The following is a 21,361-nucleotide window of genomic DNA, read 5'->3' on the forward strand; positions in this document are numbered from 1 at the left end:
GAGCAGTAAATCAGAATATATGTCTGTCTGTGGTTCCCTCGTCCTCTAAAAAATCTACCATTGTGCCCATTCCAAAGAGAAACAAAATCACATGCTTAAATGACTGGAGGCCCGTTGCTCTCACACCCATCTTCAGTAACTGTTTTGAGAAACTCGTCAGAGATTACATCTGCTCTGTGCTGCCTGCCTCATTGGTCCCGCTACAATTTGCATATCGAAGCAACCGTTCTACAAACGATGCTATTGCTTTCACCCTACACACTGCTCTCTCCCACCTGGAAATTAAGAACACATATGGGAGAATGCTGTTCGTGGACTACAGCTCAGCATTTAACACCATAGTGGCTGCCACACTTGTTGCGAAGCTCCAGACTCTGGGACTAAACAGATCTCTGTGCAGCTGGATCCTGGACTTCCTGACAGACAGAAGTCAGAGTGGGCATCAATACTTCATCCCCGCTAACCCTGAACACTGGTGCTCCTAAGGGCTGTGTCCTCAGCCCACTCCTGTACTTCCTGTACACACATGACTGTACAACCACACACAGCTCCAACGTCATCGACAAATTCGCTGATGACACAACAGTAATAGGCCTGATCACCAACAACGATGAGACGGCCTACAGAGAGGAGGTGAGCACCCTGACTAAATGGTGTCAGGAGAACCACCTCTCACTCAACATCGACAAGACCAAGGAGCTGGTGGTGGATTTCAGGAGACAGAGCAGAGAACACACACCCATCACCATCGACAAGAGACCTGTGGAGGGGGTAAGCAGCTTCAAGTTTCTCTGCATTAACATCAGCGAGGATCTCACCTGGTCCATACCCACTGACGCAGTGCTGAAGAAGGCACAGCAGCGCCTCATCTTCCTGAGACGGCTGAGGAAGTTTGGAATGAGCCCCAGCATCCTCAGAACATTCTACACTTGCACTATAGAGAGCTTCCTGACGGGCTGCATCACTGCCTGGTTTGGAAACTGCCAGCCACATTATTGGAGGTGAGCTTCCCTCCCTCCAGGACATCTACACCCGGCGGTGTATATAGAAAGCCCGGAGGATCATCAGTGACTCAAGCCACCCGTCCCACAGACTGCTCTCTCTGATGCCCTCAGGAAGACGTCTCCGCAGCATCCGATCCCGCACTAGACGACTGAGGGATAGCTTTTTCCCTCAGGCTATCAGACTAATGAACAGTCAGAACTAATACACCCTACAGCACCCTACAGCATACTCCCACAATATGGTATGCCACACTGCACTTTAACTCCAACAGTTCAACACTGGACTACATACACACTGCATTTAATACAATAACCTACCCGTTACCACCGGATACCATCCAATGCACATCCATGACATTTCTGTGTCCATTTCAAGTACACTCTGTTTCACCTTAGCATATTTTTATGCTTATATATGTTTACATAATGTGGAACATGTACATTCTGTGTATAGTGTATAATGTTTAGTGCTAACTGTATGTAAGTACATACTGCATATAATGTGTAGTGTTAACTGTAAGTATATCTAATAGTACACTGTGTGTACTGACTATATGTATGTGCATATTGCACATTTTCACCTGTTGAAGTCTGTATGGTTATATGTTAATTGTTTCTGCAATTTCTAGAACAAGAATTTGACTCTCAAAAAATTTCACTCACCAAGGCACATGTGCTGTGGTGATGTGACAATAAAAGTGACTTGACTTGACTTGGATCATGTGACGCTGAAGACTGGAGTAATAAAAAGTAGCGTAGATCACAGAAATAAATTACATTTCACAATATACTCACGTAGGAAACTGTTGTGTTAAATTATAGTATTTCACAATATTACTGTTTTTTACTTCCTTTTGATCAAATAAAGGCAGCCTTGGTGAGCAGAAGAGACTTCTCTCAAAGATGTAATAAATCTTACTGACCCCAAACTTTTAACTGTAATATAAATTACAAATATGATGTTCCACCTACTGAAATGGTACTGTGGCATGTGTATTCCATTCTAAAGAGACTGCCTGTTCCACAAATAATACATTTACAGGGATCACATGAAACACTTCATCAATAAATAGATTTTTGAGAGCATTAGTGGCAGTGTGTTGATTTTTGTTTATTGATTGGTGAAGTATATCATGTGATAGAGCACCTGCCTAAAGTTTTTGGATGGGCGTTTATTAAACCTACTTGTGATCAAATCAGATATATATAAATATAGCAAAAGAAGCACAAATGGGGGCAGCAGCAGCTGTGGTGCTTGACCTGTAGTGAGGTTTAGTCTAACGCTGGGGGGTAGCACTGGGCATGTCTCTAGACCCAGAGGGCGTGCTGTCATTGAACGTCAAAATTTGATTGGCTGATGATTCTGTCACCAATGCTCATAACAAATCAGAGGTGACTTCTTTCAACAAAAGGGTAGCGCAATCTGTAGTGCTGGCCATAGACTTTATTTAATGTAGGATATTCCAGGTCAGCCTCAACGAAACTAATCACAAGCAATTTGTGGACATTACACAAATGAAAATTATAACTAAATAATCAGTAAAAACATTTTACACACAATTTTGTTTTTTTGTAAGGCCAGCAGAGAAGGCCCTGCTGCCCCTGACGGCCCACCACTGCTGTCAGACAACATCTCCAAGATGCTATATACTGCAGGACTAGTAAGTACAATCTTGAACATACACAACTGTTTCATAAGTTTGGTTTGGTATGGGTTTTTTTATGTTTTTGAAAGTCTTTTATGGCAACCACAGTTTAATGTATGAAATGAATACAATTTACTACACTTTAAAAGATTGTTTTCTATTTGAATATATTTAGAGAAGTAATTTATTCCTGTGATGGTAAAGCTGGATTTTCAGCATCGTTACTCCAGTCTTCAGTGTCACGTGATCCTTCAGAAGTCATTCTGATTTGCTTCTGAAGGAACATTTCTGATTATTATCAGTGTTGAAAACAGCTGTGTTGCTTCATTTTTTCAGGATTCTTTGATGAATAAAGTTTTAAAACTGTAAAGTGTTTATTTAAAACAGAAATGCTTGTTTTAACTTTTGATAATTGATAAGACATTGATAATAATTAAAAATGTTTATTGAGCAGCAAATCAGAATATATGTCTGTCTGTGGTTCCCTCGTCCTCTAAAAAATCTACCATTGTGCCCATTCCAAAGAGAAACAAAATCACATGCTTAAATGACTGGAGGCCCGTTGCTCTCACACCCATCTTCAGTAACTGTTTTGAGAAACTCGTCAGAGATTACATCTGCTCTGTGCTGCCTGCCTCATTGGTCCCGCTACAATTTGCATATCGAAGCAACCGTTCTACAAACGATGCTATTGCTTTCACCCTACACACTGGTCTCTCCCACCTGGAAATTAAGAACACATATGGGAGAATGCTGTTCGTGGACTACAGCTCAGCATTTAACACCATAGTGGCTGCCACACTTGTTGCGAAGCTCCAGACTCTGGGACTAAACAGATCTCTGTGCAGCTGGATCCTGGACTTCCTGACAGACAGAAGTCAGAGTGGGCATCAATACTTCATCCCCGCTAACCCTGAACACTGGTGCTCCTAAGGGCTGTGTCCTCAGCCCACTCCTGTACTTCCTGTACACACATGACTGTACAACCACACACAGCTCCAACGTCATCGACAAATTCGCTGATGACACAACAGTAATAGGCCTGATCACCAACAACGATGAGACGCCCTACAGAGAGGAGGTGAGCACCCTGACTAAATGGTGTCAGGAGAACCACCTCTCACTCAACATCGACAAGACCAAGGAGCTGGTGGTGGATTTCAGGAGACAGAGCAGAGAACACACACCCATCACCATCGACAAGAGACCTGTGGAGGGGGTAAGCAGCTTCAAGTTTCTCTGCATTAACATCAGCGAGGATCTCACCTGGTCCATACCCACTGACGCAGTGCTGAAGAAGGCACAGCAGCGCCTCATCTTCCTGAGACGGCTGAGGAAGTTTGGAATGAGCCCCAGCATCCTCAGAACATTCTACACTTGCACTATAGAGAGCTTCCTGACGGGCTGCATCACTGCCTGGTTTGGAAACTGCCAGCCACATTATTGGAGGTGAGCTTCCCTCCCTCCAGGACATCTACACCCGGCGGTGTATAAGGAAAGCCCGGAGGATCATCAGTGACTCAAGCCACCCGTCCCACAGACTGCTCTCTCTGATGCCCTCAGGAAGACGTCTCCGCAGCATCCGATCCCGCACTAGACGACTGAGGGATAGCTTTTTCCCTCAGGCTATCAGACTAATGAACAGTCAGAACTAATACACCCTACAGCACCCTACAGCATACTCCCACAATATGGTATGCCACACTGCACTTTAACTCCAACAGTTCAACACTGGACTACATACACACTGCATTTAATACAATAACCTACCCGTTACCACCGGATACCATCCAATGCACATCCATGACATTTCTGTGTCCATTTCAAGTACACTCTGTTTCACCTTAGCATATTTTTATGCTTATATATGTTTACATAATGTGGAACATGTACATTCTGTGTATAGTGTATAATGTTTAGTGCTAACTGTATGTAAGTACATACTGCATATAATGTGTAGTGTTAACTGTAAGTATATCTAATAGTACACTGTGTGTACTGACTATATGTATGTGCATATTGCACATTTTCACCTGTTGAAGTCTGTATGGTTATATGTTAATTGTTTCTGCAATTTCTAGAACAAGAATTTGACTCTCAAAAAATTTCACTCACCAAGGCACATGTGCTGTGGTGATGTGACAATAAAAGTGACTTGACTTGACTTGGATCATGTGACGCTGAAGACTGGAGTAATAAAAAGTAGCGTAGATCACAGAAATAAATTACATTTCACAATATACTCACGTAGGAAACTGTTGTGTTAAATTATAGTATTTCACAATATTACTGTTTTTTACTTCCTTTTGATCAAATAAAGGCAGCCTTGGTGAGCAGAAGAGACTTCTCTCAAAGATGTAATAAATCTTACTGACCCCAAACTTTTAACTGTAATATAAATTACAAATATGATGTTCCACCTACTGAAATGGTACTGTGGCATGTGTATTCCATTCTAAAGAGACTGCCTGTTCCACAAATAATACATTTACAGGGATCACATGAAACACTTCATCAATAAATTGATTTTTGAGAGCATTAGTGGCAGTGTGTTGATTTTTGTTTATTGATTGGTGAAGTATATCATGTGATAGAGCACCTGCCTAAAGTTTTTGGATGGGCGTTTATTAAACCTACTTGTGATCAAATCAGATATATATAAATATAGCAAAAGAAGCACAAATGGGGGCAGCAGCAGCTGTGGTGCTTGACCTGTAGTGAGGTTTATCAAAATCCACTAAAGGAAGTAGAACTTTTTGGTATTTTACTTTGAAATAGCCTTCCTAATAATATTTGGGGCTCAGGCACACTTTTTTAGTTTAAAATACATACAACCCGAATTCCGGAAAAGTTGGGACGTTTTTTAAATTTTAATAAAATGAAAACTAAAGGAATTTCAAATCACATGAGCCAATATTTTATTAACAATAGAACATAGATAACGTAGCAAATGTTTAAACTGAGAAATTTTACACTTTTATCCACTTAATTAGCTCATTTAAAATGTAATGCCTGCTACAGGTCTCAAAAAAGTTGGCACGGGGGCAACAAATGGCTAAAAAAGCAAGCAGTTTTGAAAAGATTCAGCTGGGAGAACATCTAGTGATTAATTAAGTTAATTGATATCAGGTCTGTAACATGATTAGCTATAAAAGCTTTGTCTTAGAGGAGCAGAGTCTCTCAGAAGTAAAGATGGGCAGAGGCTCTCCAATCTGTGAAAGACTGCGTAAAAAAAATGTGGAAAACTTTAAAAACAATGTCCCTCAACGTCAAATTGCAAAGGCTTTGCAAATCTCATCATCTACAGTGCATAACATCATCAAAAGATTCAGAGAAACTGGAGAAATCTCTGTGCGTAAGGGACAAGGCCGGAGACCTTTATTGGATGCCCGTGGTCTTCGGGCTCTCAGACGACACTGCATCACTCATCGGCATGATTGTGTCAATGACATTACTAAATGGGCCCAGGAATACTTTCAGAAACCACTGTCGGTAAACACAATCCGCTGTGCCATCAGCAGATGCCAACTAAAGCTCTATCATGCAAAAAGGAAGCCATATGTGAACATGGTCCAGAAGTGCCGTCGTGTCCTGTGGGCCAAGGCTCATTTAAAATGGACTATTTCAAAGTGGAATAGTGTTTTATGGTCAGACGAGTCCAAATTTGACATTCTTGTTGGAAATCACGGACGCCGTGTCCTCCGGGCTAAAGAGGAGGGAGACCTTCCAGCATGTTATCAGCGTTCAATTCAAAAGCCAGCATCTCTGATGGTATGGGGGTGCATAAGTGCATACGGTATGGGCAGCTTGCATGTTTTGGAAGGCTCTGTGAATGCTGAAAGGTATATAAAGGTTTTAGAGCAACATATGCTTCCCTCCAAACAATGTCTATTTCAGGGAAGGCCTTGTTTATTTCAGCAGGACAATGCAAAACCACATACTGCAGCTATAACAACAGCATGGCTTCGTCGTAGAAGAGTCCGGGTGCTAACCTGGCCTGCCTGCAGTCCAGATCTTTCACCTATAGAGAACATTTGGCGCATCATTAAACGAAAAATACGTCAAAGACGACCACGAACTCTTCAGCAGCTGGAAATCTATATAAGGCAAGAATGGGATCAAATTCCAACAGCAAAACTCCAGCAACTCATAGCCTCAATGCCCAGACGTCTTCAAACTGTTTTGAAAAGAAAAGGAGATGCTACACCATGGTAAACATGCCCCGTCCCAACTATTTTGAGACCTGTAGCAGAAATCAAAATTGAAATGAGCTCATTTTGTGCATAAAATTGTAAACTTTCTCAGTTCAAACATTTGCTATGTTATCTATGTTCTATTGTGAATAAAATATTGGCTCATGTGATTTGAAAGTCTTTTAGTTTTCATTTTATTAAAATTTAAAAAACGTCCCAACTTTTCCGGAATTCGGGTTGTAGTTTAGTATTCACACAACACATCTAATAACCATGCACTACAGTTATATGTGATTAAATACATAATCTTTTGTCTGAAATAATATGAACAGCAGCAGCTATGCTAAACTTTCTTTTCTTTTTATTTCCTTTTTCTATCTCGGGATGGCCATCCCAAGGTTACTAGAGATTACACTAGCTCCAGACTGAATCCAAACTCACTTTTGAAGACTTCAGATGACACCAACGCTCACAAAGACTACAGACGATGACAACTGTACATGAACACACAAAACATTAGACACACAAAACAAATATTATCCTTATTTTGCCTATAAGGGTAAATTTGATGATTTTCAACCTGCTTTATTGCAAAGTCTCATATCTATAAATGAACAATATTTACTCTCCGAGTTATGTGGACCTACATTTTTTACACCCCTTTTATTTGTAAGCAGCACTCTGCAGGATGATGCAAAATGAAATGAGAAGTTTTGAGGAAATGACACAATGTAGTATCTAAATGAAAAAATGCTGTTTTGCATCAGTTTTGCCAGCAAATAAACGGTATCTTGGAGAAAGAATAAACATTGTTCTTTTACAAATATTACCAACATTGTAACAATGCAAAATTGATTGAATATTTTTTAACTTACCCTTTAAAAATGTTGAAAGACAATGTTAATGTTAACTAAACACAAAACTAGAGACTTGTTTATTAAGATTTTATCAGAACATATTTTAGAATTTTTATCATGCAATTTAAAACATTTTAATTGCTTAATTATTGTTTGCCTGGTTTTATTTTGTGTTTATGTAACTCTTTTTAAAAAGTTTTTGGCATAAAGTTAGCCTGCGATGCTGACAGCACTGAACACAAGACCTTTTATTATGAACTAGAAGATGGTCTTCCCCAGTGAGTCTCAGTCACCTCTGGCTTTTTAAACTGTAACCTTAAAACATGAATTTTCTGTAAACCTACTTGGAAATAAGTATTGTGAAAAAAGTGCTATACTCATACAACATTTAACCATGCAAGTACTGTAGTAATGGTTATTATTGTTTTTACTATGGTTTTACTGCAAAAGCTGTAGTAAAATCATGGTTAATTTTAAAAATACTACCAATAATCCCGAATTATCCACTTTTGATCAAAGCATCTGGTAAATGTTAATGTATTTGCACATGTAATATGAAATAAATGAAAATATAAATAAAGTTGCATCGGTTCTTGAGAGTGGTGTGTATTGTTTTATTATATACCAGCGGCGGTAGCCCCGGGTGGTCCGTGACAATGAGCAAAACGCCGGTGAACCGCGTCCACGCAGAGCGGCCGGGATGTATCGTCCCAACATCGGCCGGAGAGCATTTTCGATCAGAGGCCGACGTCGCGGCGACATCCTCCCTATTAGCAAACGCTCCCTGAGCGATATTGTGCCGATGGAATTTTGTAGGTCGGCCCAACGTATGTGTGCTGTCTGGGCACGTGCTGCAGAGTAATGAATGTTTGTTGCAATGAAAGAGAAAGAAAGACAAACATGATTTGGAATTAGTTAAGGAGAAAACAAAAGCCTTTCTTTGAAATACAAATGTCCACCAAAAAACTCCCTGTCACTATAAATTCATCATTGACGTGCAATTTATTGGAGCATGACAATTATCCAAGGTACCAAACAAAGGCTAACGTGCTATGTAACATACGCGGACAAAAGCTGTTTGTTGTGTAGTTTAAATGTGTCTGTAGGGGTTTTAGAAGTCAACTCAATTAATTGGTGAATGGTGGACTGCTTTCTTTGTGTAACTTACCTAGGACTTGCTAGCCTAGAAATCTAGACGCACCCTAGCGGCAGCAAAATGTATTTCGCAGCCTAGCAGGGGCATCACTAGGCCCTTTTTAGGGGGGCTTCAGCCTCTAAACTTCTGCCCAGCCCCCCTAAAAAAAAATTTGATTAATACATTTTTGATCGCTTCAGTCCCCTTTAAAAAAACTCATTTGAAACGGCGGCAAGCTGCGTCAAGTTTCGGCTCCTCCCCTTATCTGAGTCTGCTTGCATTTAGCGCATTTTTCAATCTGCAGGGGCGCCGAGCAGAGCGAACATCAGAGAGCACAAGGTGTGTGTCGTGTGTGCGTGCATTTATTGATAGACTGCTAATGCTATGATATTACATCTGCATCGGTGCAGTTCTTTGTCATAAATGCATTGCAGTTTACATAATGTGATGTTACTGGTCTGGAGTATTGGGAGCACACGGGACGGCTCGGTTTCTCATCCAATACCAATACGTTTCGCTGCGTTCACCTTCAGCCCTTGTGTGATAGTTGTTTTTTATTCCTACAAAAATGAAATGATTAACACCCATGAAAACATACTTTAGATTCAGAAAACGATCATGATTTATTTTCATTTACTTTTTAAAATTACAGACATATTATTATGTATTTTGACATTACATTATGCAGCCGTGCACAGAAATGATTAAAGACACACATCATTGTCTGAAAGCACTAGATGGCCCAGAGAGAGAATGTGGAGTTATTTTGTTTTGTATTATTAAATATAGTTTTGTATTAAGTAATAATGAATCAGGAGGAGTGTCATGATACATAAATTAGAGTAAGTGTAGAGTAAAGGGATTTTTGATTTTCTTGATTTATACTATTTATACTAGATTTGTACTTGATTTATAGAAGTGGCAAATTGATAATTCATGTTGTTATTTTTAATAAATAGAAATAAATATAGAACAGTTTAATCATATTGCCAATAGACAATTACATTGATACATGGTTTGTCTATATTCTTAATGAATATTAGCTGGTTAGTTAAAATACTTAAAATGACATCAGTTTTCATGGGGTGACTTTATGAATATCCAACCGTTTTGTTGATTATAAAGGCTAAAAAGCTAAAAAACTAAAATAATTTATATTTCATTGTAGATGGATATACAACATTTTTTCTTGTCGTGCGGGAGTAGGTCTGCAAATGAGCAACAGTCAGGTGAGAATAGAACGCAGCCTCTCACACACACAATACCACTGTGTTCCCAAGATTCATTTCAGCCATTGAACCCTGACATTGCTTTAATTGTCTGCCAATTTCCCTGTACATTTTATAAGAAAAAGCAGTGGTATCGTCAAAGGAAAAAATTCCTATCTGAGGTTTGTATGTGAGCATAGAAATGCAAACAGTAAAATGTTGTGTTTGTACTGGAAACATGTGTGCGTGTGTTTGTACAGTGAATGAATCAGGAGGTCTTCATTGTAAAAAAAAAAAAAATCAACATTCCCTATTTTCTAGTGGTCACATCCAATAATTATTTTCTTATTACAGTGTTGTATATGGCTCAGTCAGTACTCCTACTCCCATATATGAAATACAGGGAATACAATGGAATAGTGGATTGCAGTAAGGTTAGTAGCATACCACCCTACCCTAATAGTCAAATAATATTTTTTTAATCATACCCTTATTGGGGGCTGAGCCCCCCTAAAATCAAAATCCTAGAATCGCCCCTGCAGCCTAGAGTACATCTTGATGTAAGTCTGGCTGGCCAGGCTAAGGACTTGCTCCTTGATGACGTTCTCTGTAATCAGAAGCGTCATGCCCATTTAAAGTGAGGGGGCACATGCTCCTCAGATTTCCATGCCAAGTGGATTTTCAATGCAGCTTCCAAAAGACAAAATATAGCCGTATAATATATTTTATATTATCATAGGATCACACCTGTGTGATAAGATCATTCAGTGCGCAGAGCATCAGCTGCAAAATTTAAAACTGCGCTTGCTCTTTGGCTGGCGCTGAACGAGTCATTATCTGGCTCGGCTCGGTGTTCATCTTCAGTTCTCTCTTCACAGCAGTTCAGTCAGTGTACTGTTTGAGCACATGAATTACTCCGGGATATTGGTTTGTTTTAACTCTGAGGGATTGTCAGCCACATTAAACAAATTAACAGCTTAAATCATTTGTGGATTAATGCGTATTGGAGACGCGAACCGTTTAAAACAATTCAGTACGATTTGTTGAATTGGCTCAAAAAGATCCGGTTACATCGACAAACTGCTTTGTTTTGAACCGTCTTACAACAGACACAGAAGACAATGCTGAATAAAGTCGTAGTTTTTGCTAGTTTTGGACCAAAATGTATTTTCGATGCTTCAAAAAATTCTAACTGACCCTCTGATGTCACATGGACTACTTTGATGATGTTTTTCTTACCTTTCTGGACATGGACAGTATACCATACACACAGCTTCAATGGAGGGACTGAGAGCTCTCGGACTAAATCTAAAATATCTTAAACTGTGTTCCAAAAATAAACGGAGGTCTTACGGGTTTGGAACAACATGAGGGTGAGTTATTAATGACATCATTTTGCAAATTGGGCGAACTAACCCTTTAATAGATTACACTATTAGTCTACTTTGCCCATCAACATTTATTGATCAAATAACAATCTTTAAAGGTGCATGAGATGTTTCATGATATATTATATTCATATATATATATATATATTCATATATATATATATATATATATATATATATATATATATATATATTGAATAAAAAGGAAAAAAATAAATAAAACAAGCCTGTATCAGTTATACAGTGCTGTGTGGCTGCTGTGTGTCATCACGTGGTCTTCAAATATCATGAGTGCATTCTGCTACCTTTATGATGTCATGGACTTGAACAGAAGTAGTCACTTTGAATAATATGTTTGACATGAACAAACAAGACACCTATTTATGAAGGAAAATATCTATAAAAATGCATTAATATAGAGTAAATTATCGACTCATTCAATTTAAGAAAAATAAAATGGGTTGCTTAAAATAATTTATTAAACATGTTCTTCTTTGTTTATCTCTGTCTTCATGCCACTGCCTTTAATGGTAAGAGTGGCAAATGACGGCAATAAAAGGTAAGCAAATTTTTAATCTACAGCAAAATCTGAATGTGTAGCATATAAATAAATTAAAAACTGTATTAATTTATGTTCAAGTGCAGCATAAAACTTTTATTCTGGAAAATGACTATATTTCTGAACATGTTCTTCTGTTTCTTTCTTTGAATGACTCTCTACATGACATGGTTTGAGACGTTGGTGACAAATGTGGTACAAAATCTCATCTCTTTCCATCTACTTGACACCTTTGAGTTGTTACAATGGTGAATATGTGGCACGACATGAATAGGCTATGTCACATGAAAGCAATAAAAGCTAAGTCAAATGTAAATTTGTATACATTAAACCAAAAAAACATAGCAAATGCACCAAAACCTGCATTCATTTGTGTAAAAGTACAGCATGACTCTTTCCAACTACATGATTATATGTCACAATAGTGAACAAAACACAAGATAATTATAGCAATTTGTCATGACAAATCAAAATTGATATTTTCAGGATCAGTTGACCCAGAGTGTTTTACTGACAAATTAGTGAAAATAGAAGATACATACATACATACATACACATATCGCACACTTTATGCTAATGAGTTATTTGAGGAGTTAAAAGTATAGATGTTCTGAATTTATTCATGAAAAGATTCATTCAGGCTAAATATATATTATGTTATTCTCTTTTTTTTCTTTTTTCTCACTCAATACTACATATAAATATGTAAATACAATTCTTCATAATGCATAGATTGTATTTGTTTAGGACGTGCTTCTGTCAAATTCCATATGAAAATTTACTTCTAAATGAACAAGGCCTGTGTTTATAAAATGTCCTCAGTGTCCTCCACAGTGTATTTAGGATTCCTGGGACAGCAGCAACAGCAGCACCGTCTGATCCAGTGCAGTAGCCGCAATCTCCGTGAAGTTGGCCCGACCACGCCCCCTCTCTGGGATTCTCCTCTCGCTGCTTCCTCCCTGTCTTTACTCAGGACATCCAGAGAAGTCTCCAACCTTCCACTGACACTTTCCATCCATTCAATTGTCATGCTTTGAGCTACTCCAAACTTCTCTCCATCTCCTTCCAGGATCAGCGTTTGCAAGGCTCTGTCTGTAACCCTTCTGAATCTGTTCACTCTTACTGCTGCATCACTAATGAGACGCTCCATCATCTCCAAGCGCTGACTACTTGTTTCTGTTTCTTCGCTTTTCAGTCGATTGATCTCAATCAGCATACACTCTCTTAACAGAAGTATTTCTTTATCATTTTCTATGAGCTTGAGTCTGTCTGTTTCTCGCTCATGCTGGAGGACTTCATTATTTCTTTCGATTTCAGCTTTTCTTAGCTCCAGCTCAATTTTTTCTTTTTGCATTCCAACTTTTTCCAGTTCCTTCCTCTGTATGTCTTGTAATCTGTTTTTTAGTTCATCTTTCATTTCCTGTATTCTCCTTTTCATTGCATCTATCTCTTCATACTGTGGTAGAGTGTCTCTTTCCTGGATTTCAGTTTGTGTCTCTTGAGTTCTCATCTGCTCAACATCTTCTGTGTGTTCTTGAATGAATTGTGTAGTCGCTATTACTTGGTCTTCTTGTTCACTCTGAATATTAGTTTCCTCTTGAATCTTCACAGTCCTTGTCTGTTTTTGTATGTCAGTCTCAATTTCTTGCAGTTCTCTTCTTTTGCATTCATAGCTTTGTGTGTGGTGCTCAGTCTCCTTGGTAAGTCTCGGTACCTCAGCTTGAACCTTCTCCAGGCTGTTCCTCCTCCTCTCGAGACTCTCCATGATCACTGACTTTTCTTCTTCAGCAGTTTTACATTCATCCCTCAATTTATGCAGGTGATCCTTTGCCTTCTCAAGCTCAAGAAGGCCAGTTTGAATGATTTTATTCTCTATTTCATCATGTTGCCTATGTAATTCAGCTGTCATGATGTTTAGCTCATCTCCTTCTAGGGTCGTGCCATCCATTACCTGAAGAATTTCTCCTTGGGTGTCAGTTTTAGAGGTTTGTGCTTCGGTTTCTCCATCTGTTTTGGCCCAATAAATTTCAGTGAGTTCCAGACTGCTGTCTCTGTCTGTCCTTTTTTCCTCTTTAGTGTCTTGTAGTTGTTCCAGTGCTGTTTTGTATGTGACTTTCTCAACATGCTTGTTACTTCCAATAGAAGTATCATCTGTTTTGCTCTGGATTTTTAGTCTCTACTGTTAATTTTGCTTTAGTCGAAGCAACTCATTTTCAATGTTTTCCTTCTCTTCTTTCAGTGATACTATAGACTTTTCCAGTTGTCCCATCTTTCTCATGAATGTTTCTGTAATGCTCTCTTTTTCCTTATTTTTCTCATCAAGGTTGTTTGATAATTCCTGTTTGTCTTGTATAAGTTGTAGCATTTGTTCTTCATTTCTTGACTTCTCCTTCATGACTTCCTTCAAATTCCTCTCAAAGTCCTCCTTCTGCGTTTGAAAGTCAGTTTTCACTTGTTGCAGTTCATGTCTCTCCTTTTTCATCATTGTCTTCATTCTCTCCAAATCTTCTATTTGTTTATTTAAGGATTTTCTAATATCGTGCACTTCAGATGTGTGTGTGACTTCTATCTTTGTCACAGTGGGTTGTTTCTTCTTTGTTGCAAGTGTTTCGTCCTCAAATTCCTGTTGTCTGCTATCCTCTGTTTTCTTAAAGTCATCCAAATATGTTTGTGTTTCAGCATCTATTGAGATGGCCTTCAGTTGATTTATCTCAAGTTGATCTGTTTTTTGTTTCTTTACTTGTGCTCCCTCTCCGAGGACATGAGTATCCAGATCTTTTGCGTTCATCTCTCCTGGTAAGTGATGCATTTCTGCTTCCTGTCTCTTTACCTGAATCTCCATGTTTAACATCTCCAGTTCAGACAATTTTCTGTTTATCTGCTCTTGCAGTTCCTCCATTGTTTTTGTTTTTTCTTATAAAAATGCCCTCCATGTCCTCTTTTTCCTTCTGTAACATGTTTTTATCTTGTTGCAGCAAAGTTCTCTCTTGTCGTATACTTTGTTTGCTGAATTCAGCCTCTTTCTTCAGTCTGTTTAAATCAGCTCTCTGCTTTTCGTTACAATGTTTTTCACTCTCAATGATCTTTTTGCTGTTTTCAAGCTCTTCTTGTTCCAATTCAATTGTGTTCCTCAGTTCTTTTAGTTCATCTTTCTGTTTCTGGAGATCAGCCTGCAATTCAGCAGCTGTTTGGTCTTCTTCAGTGTCCTCTCTGACTATTTGTAATGCAGCTTGGATCTGTGTTTCACTCTCCATCAATGTTTTGACTTCTTTCTTAATTTTGGTTTTGGCTCGCTGATCAGTTTCTGTTAGTAAATCTGCACTTTTCTGCTTCCAATTTTCCATCTCTTTTTCAAACTGATCTCTGTTTTCTGCCATTTCTTGCTTGGACCTTTCAATCTCAAAATTTAAGATTTTCAGTTCATCTTTCATTCTCTGGATTTCTTTTTTCAGAGCATCAGTCTCTTCACTTTCCCTTCCAAGATGTTCCTTTTTCCTCTTTGTTTCTGCTGTAATTTTATCAAGCTCATTGGTCTGTTGTGCTGCATCTACTTTGATTTGATCAGGAATATTCTTCTGGTCTTCAAATGTTTTGATGTTTTCTTGTAGTTGTTGTCTCTCTTGTTCCAGACAACCTTTCATGTTCTCTCATAACTTTTTGCCTCTTTTCCAGCTGCATATTCTCAGCCATCACAGTGTTTCTTAGGTTATCTATATCTTTTCTTTGTATGTCAAGTTCTTTTTCTTTGTTTTCCAGATCTAGTTCTTTAAGTCTTATTTCATTTTGTGTGTTTTCCACTGTGTCTCTTTGCTGTTTTATGTCAGTGATCAACTGATCCAAGGCCAGCCTCTCTTTGTGCAGTTCTTGCATTGTCAAGTCATTCATTTCTTTTTGTTTTTCAAGATCTTCTCTTAGATTCTCGTTTTCTGCTTTGCTCTTTTCTAAGTTCTCTTTTTGTGTCTGAAGTAGTAGTAGATCAGATTGTAGAAGCATTGTCTGTCTTTTGACGTCAGCTCGCATAGTACTGAGCTCTTCTTCCGTTCTTCTCATGTCATCAAATCTCTTTGGCATGTCCCCTTGTTCTTTACTGATATGAGAGGTGATTTGGTCTGTTTTCCTGATTTCCTCAGTAAGCTTTTCAGACTTTCTTTGTAAATCAGCCTTGATCTCCTCCAGCAAGTCTTTTTCTTCTTGAGTATTTAATTTGTCCATGTTCATCTGCACAATGTTGCTGTCCAGTTGAGATCTTTTATTTTCAGTTTCATTCATCAACTCCTTCAACATCTTTTTTTCCTCTTCAACACTGTCCTTCTCCAACTGTAACTGGGTTTTTAATTGATCCATCTCATGTTTTTCTATTAACAACTTGTCCAGTAAGTCTTTCTTCTCTTCCTACATTTTATTTCTCAGTTGCTCTAGGTCTTCCATCTCACTCTTGATGGTTTTTAGAATGTTTTCCATCTCTTGTTTTTCTCGTTTTACTTCAGCTTTCTCTCTGTCAAGTTCATTGTTCTCTCTTTCTAAGATGTTCGTTAGCTCTTCTGCTATGTTTTTCTGTTTCTGTATATCTGCTTCCCAGAGAGTTACTTTCTCTCTCCTTTTTTCTATTTTGGTGGCTTTCCTTTCTAGCTTAACATTCATCATCTCCAAAGCCTTTCTTTCTCTTTGCATGTCATTCTCCTTGATTTCAAACTCCTTTTGCTGTTGTCTGATTATTTTCTCTAGGCCTTCACTTATATTCTTTATTTCTACATTCATCTGATCAATTTGCCAACCTGACCTTGATATTTTCGATGTCCTCTAAATGTCTTTGTATCTCATCTTTGGCATTCTTCTCTTTTATTTTGTTTTTCTTTCTTCTAGTAAATCCATCTCTTCTCTTTCTTTTTGTTGTTGAATTACTAAAGCATTTAGATTTTCCCTCTCTTTTTTAAGACCGGCATAATTTTCTCCAGAGCATTTGTCTTGTCTTGAATCTCAATCCTTATGTCTTCTATTTTTTGTTTTTCAAGCTTGATCTCTTCTTTTTGGTCATCTAATTGGTTATGCAACTTTTCCATATGTTCCATCTCTCTGTTAATTTTCTCTTTGTTGGTTTCAACATCCTCTTTTTCTTTCTGTAATTGATCTTTCAGATATGCTATTCTTTTCCTCTCAGTTTTCAAGATTTGTATGTCCTCATAATCCTGTGTGGACCCTTCACTGACCACCTGAGTCTCATCCCACTTTCTTTCTGAAGCGTCCTTAATGTCTTCCAGTTGTTGTTTTTGTTTGTATATTTCACACCTCTCTTGTTCTACCTCACTCTTCTCTATTGGCACTTTTTGCATCATTTCTTCTAGGTCTTTTGTCTGCTTTTGAATTTCTTCTTTTGTGTGCAGCAGCTCGTCTCTTCTCAGTCTTAAATCTTCATTTTCCTTTTCAAATTTTTCACGATCATTAGCCATCTCATCATTAACTTTCTCCAGATTTATCTTCTCTGCCGTTCTCTCCTCAGTCTTGGACTTATGTAGATCTTTGAACTCCTTAAACTGAATATTCAGTTCATTCACCATATCCTGTAATCTAGTTTCCACTTCTCTCTTTTCTTTTTCTAAAAACTGACAAGTGCTTTCCAATTCAGTTTTTTCCCTGATCAAATTGTCATTCATCTGTTCCAGGTCATTCTTCTGTTTCAGTCTTCATAATTTCATCTTGTAATTTCTTATCACTATCTGTTCTTATTTCTGCAGTCATTTGCTGGATTTCAACTTTTTTCTGTTCCAGGTCAGTCTTCTCTCTTTTTATAATGTCCATCATGTTTTCAGTTTCTCTCTGCTCGTTCTGGAGGTCGACTTTCATCCTTTCTATTTCTTCTTTCTCTTCTTTCAATGAGTCCATAACATTGTGGGTTTCATCATATTGCACTTCTGCATTAATTTTCTGTAGTTCTTCTTTCTGCAAATCTGTTTTCATTTGCTCCAGTTCATGTTTTTCTCTCTCAAACTCCTTTCGTATTTTCAGAATTTCTTCTCTTTCACTGTGGATTTCAGTCATCATTTTCAACTTTTTTTTTCCTCAGACATAGATCTTTTTGTCTCACTTCTTCATTGTGCTCCATTTCTTCTTGCTTTGTTTTAACTTCCTCCTCAATCTGTTTAATCTCCTTTATCCATTTATTTGTCTCAGTCATAATCATTTTAAACTCTTCCTGTTCTTTGGAAAGTTGGGCTGCCATTTCTTCTACCCTGTCCTTTTCTTTCAGTGCGTCCTCCAAAAGTACCTCTAGGTGCTCTTTTCAGTCTCTATGTTTTGTTGCATAAGCCTAAGCTCCCCTTTTTGCATCTCCAGATCAACTCTCATTCTATTCAGTTCATTTCTTTCTGAGTCTAACATTGCCTGCCGCATCTCCGTTTCCATTTTCTCCTTCTGCAGCCCAGGGAGTATTTTTTCAGCTTCATTCCTCTCCTTCTGTAATGCCTCCTTTTGATTCTGTATTTTTTCCATGTGTCTTTTTTATAGACTCCTCATTTTTCTGCAGGTATGTCAGTTAAATCATGTCCCTCAGTTTCTTTGGAGTCCACCATATATTGTCTCTTTATTTTTATCTCTGTATTTATGAAGTCCAACTCCTCTTGTCTCTTTTTCATCTCGTCTGAGATGGTTTCCATTTCTCTCTTCTTTTTTTGAAGTTGAACTTCCATGTTTTCTATTCTCTCCTGTTTGCTCTTGGTCTCCATTAAAATTTCTTCAATGTCCATCTTAATTTTATCTTGAGTCATTTCTAACTCAGATCTTTCATTTTCCATATTCTTTCTCCTGATCTCAATCTCTTCAGATTGTTTCTGAAGAGTGGCTTTATGTTTCTCCAGATTATTCTTTCTCTGTCAGTATGTTGTCTCATTGTCTCAATTTCTTTTTGGTCTCTCTGTAAAACAAGTCTAGTCTTTTCTAGTTCCATTTCTGCTATTCTCATTTTGAGCTCTGTGTCCTCCTGACTTTTCATTCTCTCTACATCATCTTCCCTTCCTTTTGATATGAAAGTTGTATATTCCTTAGGAATGTCTATATGTTCCTCAACAATCTGTTCCTGAGGAGCTGAAATGTCAGCTACAGGTATGTTGTCAAGATCAGATGTTCGTGTAGCAGAACTAACCAAAATTACTTCTAGCCTTTGCATCGGTTGTTTACTCTTCATCTTGTCCAATGCCTCTCCCTGATGTTCAAATATTATTTTGTTTCTTTCAAGTTCTTCCCTTTCCCTTTGAATCTCAGTTAAGAGTCTGCTGACTGCATCTGTCTGTATCTGTTTTCCCTGAGATGCCGTTTCTTTTCTCTTCTGTTGAACATGATGTCCCAATAGATGTTCTTCTTTTAGTGTATCAAACACTTCGTTCTCTTTTACTAACTGGTGTGTCTGCTCTTTCATGAGCTTTATTTCATCAATCTGTCTCTTTATTTCAGTCTTGGACTGTTCCAGATCTTTCCTCTCATCTTGCACTATTTGCAATTCCAGTTTGATTTGCTCCTCTTGAGCCTCGAGTTTGGCTTTTGTTTGCTCCATTTCCTTCTTTAGCTGGTCTATCACATCCTCACTCTTTTCAGTTTCTCTTTGCTTCATCAATATATTGGCCATCAGTTGATCAAGTTCCTCTCTCTCCACCTTTGCTTTTACTCTTATCTCTTCTTCCATTTGTTGTCTGTATTTTTCACATTCATTCCTCATGTTCTCCAGATCTCTCCTCTCCTCATTCACAGCTCTTGTAATCTCCTCCAGTCTTTGCTGCTGTTGATTCATTTTAGTCTTTTCACTCTGTAACACTTATTTGATTTCTTCCATTTCGTCTCTTTGTTTTTGTATTTTCCACTGGAGAACATCCAGCTTATTCCATTTCTTCATCATGTCCTCTTTTTCTTTGTCTAATTTATTTTTCATGTCTCAGGATTTCGCCAGCCTTCTGCTCAAGAAGCTTCCTCTCATCATCCATTGATATTTTACTCAGCTCTTCTTTTTCTTTTTGTTCTGTCATGTGCATCTCCAGGTCATCAGCTCATCTTTGCAAATCTTCTTTTTCCTTTTCAATGTTATTTCTGTCCTTCTTCTGAAGATCTTTCTCTGTCTCAATCTTTTGATTTTGTTGTGATATATCAAACACAAATTTATGTAGTTCATTCCTTCTCCTGTTTATTTCTTCTATGACACTTTCATATTCCTTGTTAGCCTGTTTAAGTTTTTCTTCCTTTTCTTTTTTTCTTCTTTCTTTCTGGTCTCCTCCAGAGCATCCCTCATAGACACAGTCTTTGTCTGCTCATTTTCATCAATTCTCTGTTGTAAATCTGTCAATTTCTGATTTATTTCTTCTCTTTCTTGTTCTAGAACGGCTCTGCAGTTCTTCAACTCTTGTTTTTGTTCATTTATGACTGTGTTCATTCTATCCAGATCATCTTTTCGTCTTTCTGTTTCTTCAGCGACACTCTCAATTTCTTCCTTTTCCGTTTGTAGATGAGTTTCCATTTCCTTTGGTGTTTCTTTCTCCTTCTTTATGTCCTCTTCTATGTATCTAATCTGTTCACGTTCTTTTGAAGTTCAGTCTTATGTTGAGCTAGAAGATATTTTTCATCAGTGATCCTTTGTCTTTCAAGGTCAAGTTCTTCTTTCTGGAGTTTAATATAATTTCTCTGCTCTTCTACTTTATCCATTAATTTCTGAACTATGTCTTTGTTCTTTTCAATTTCATCCTTTTCTAGATCTGTCTCTTGTATTTTCTGGTCAAGTGTGGCCCTCTCTAGTTTGATTGCTTCTCTCATGTCTTCCACTTGCTCTCTTTCTGTCAGTATGTCTGACCTCATCTTATGCAGCTCTTTTCTTTCCTGTTCAGTCATCTTTCTGTCATCATCCATTTCAGTTTTCTCTTGTTCAAGTTCCCTCTTAATTTGATCAAGTTCTTTTCTGTCTATCTGTGCTTTTACTCTCATGTCTTCATATTTCTCTTTTTCTTTCATAATATGTTTTTGCAGTGCATTCAACTCTTGTATTTTTCGGTTTATGTCTTGACATTCCTGCTCAGCTTTAGTTTCTAGCTCCAGAATTTTGACTCTGGTCGCTTCTAGACCTTTTCTTTCTTCTTCCATCTCCTCCTGTCTCATTAAATGCTTTTCCTTCAGTTGTCTGACTTGAGTATCAAATTCATCAATTCTCTGCTGTAACTCTATCCATTTATTATTCATTTCTTCTCGCTCCTGCTCTAGAATCTCTCTGTATTTTCTTAGCTCTTGTTTTTGTTCATTTATGTCTGTGTTCATTCTTTTTAGATCTTCTTTTCATCTGTTTGTTTCTTCAGTGACACTCTCAATTTCTTCTTTTTCCTTTTGTAGATGAGCTTCCATGTCCT

At 38.0% G+C, this 21,361-nt stretch overlaps 1 protein-coding gene and 1 long non-coding RNA gene across 2 annotated transcripts; one reads left to right on the forward strand and one right to left on the reverse strand.

The window, feature by feature from the left end:
- Window positions 1-9,119: 9,119 nt before the first annotated feature.
- On the forward strand, window positions 9,120-10,573 carry LOC132104721 (uncharacterized). Its single transcript, XR_009423584.1, has 3 exons — window positions 9,120-9,174; window positions 10,004-10,064; window positions 10,398-10,573. It is a non-coding gene; the product is annotated as an uncharacterized LOC132104721 (long non-coding RNA).
- A 5,063-nt stretch (window positions 10,574-15,636) lies between these two features.
- On the reverse strand, window positions 15,637-17,662 carry LOC132104302 (interaptin-like). Its single transcript, XM_059509677.1, has one exon. It carries the CDS (start codon window positions 17,639-17,641, stop codon window positions 16,901-16,903), a length of 741 nt encoding a protein of 246 aa, XP_059365660.1. The 5' UTR covers window positions 17,642-17,662; the 3' UTR covers window positions 15,637-16,900.
- Window positions 17,663-21,361: the final 3,699 nt, after the last annotated feature.

This window comes from Carassius carassius, chromosome 25, assembly GCF_963082965.1.
Source record: "Carassius carassius chromosome 25, fCarCar2.1, whole genome shotgun sequence".
NCBI classification, from domain to species: Eukaryota; Metazoa; Chordata; class Actinopteri; order Cypriniformes; family Cyprinidae; genus Carassius; species Carassius carassius.

Bases quoted from the DNA above. Each gene is read 5' to 3' on its own strand.
- LOC132104302 (XM_059509677.1), bottom strand. From the start codon at position 17,641: ATGAATGACAATTTGATCAGGGAAAAAACTGAATTGGAAAGCACTTGT.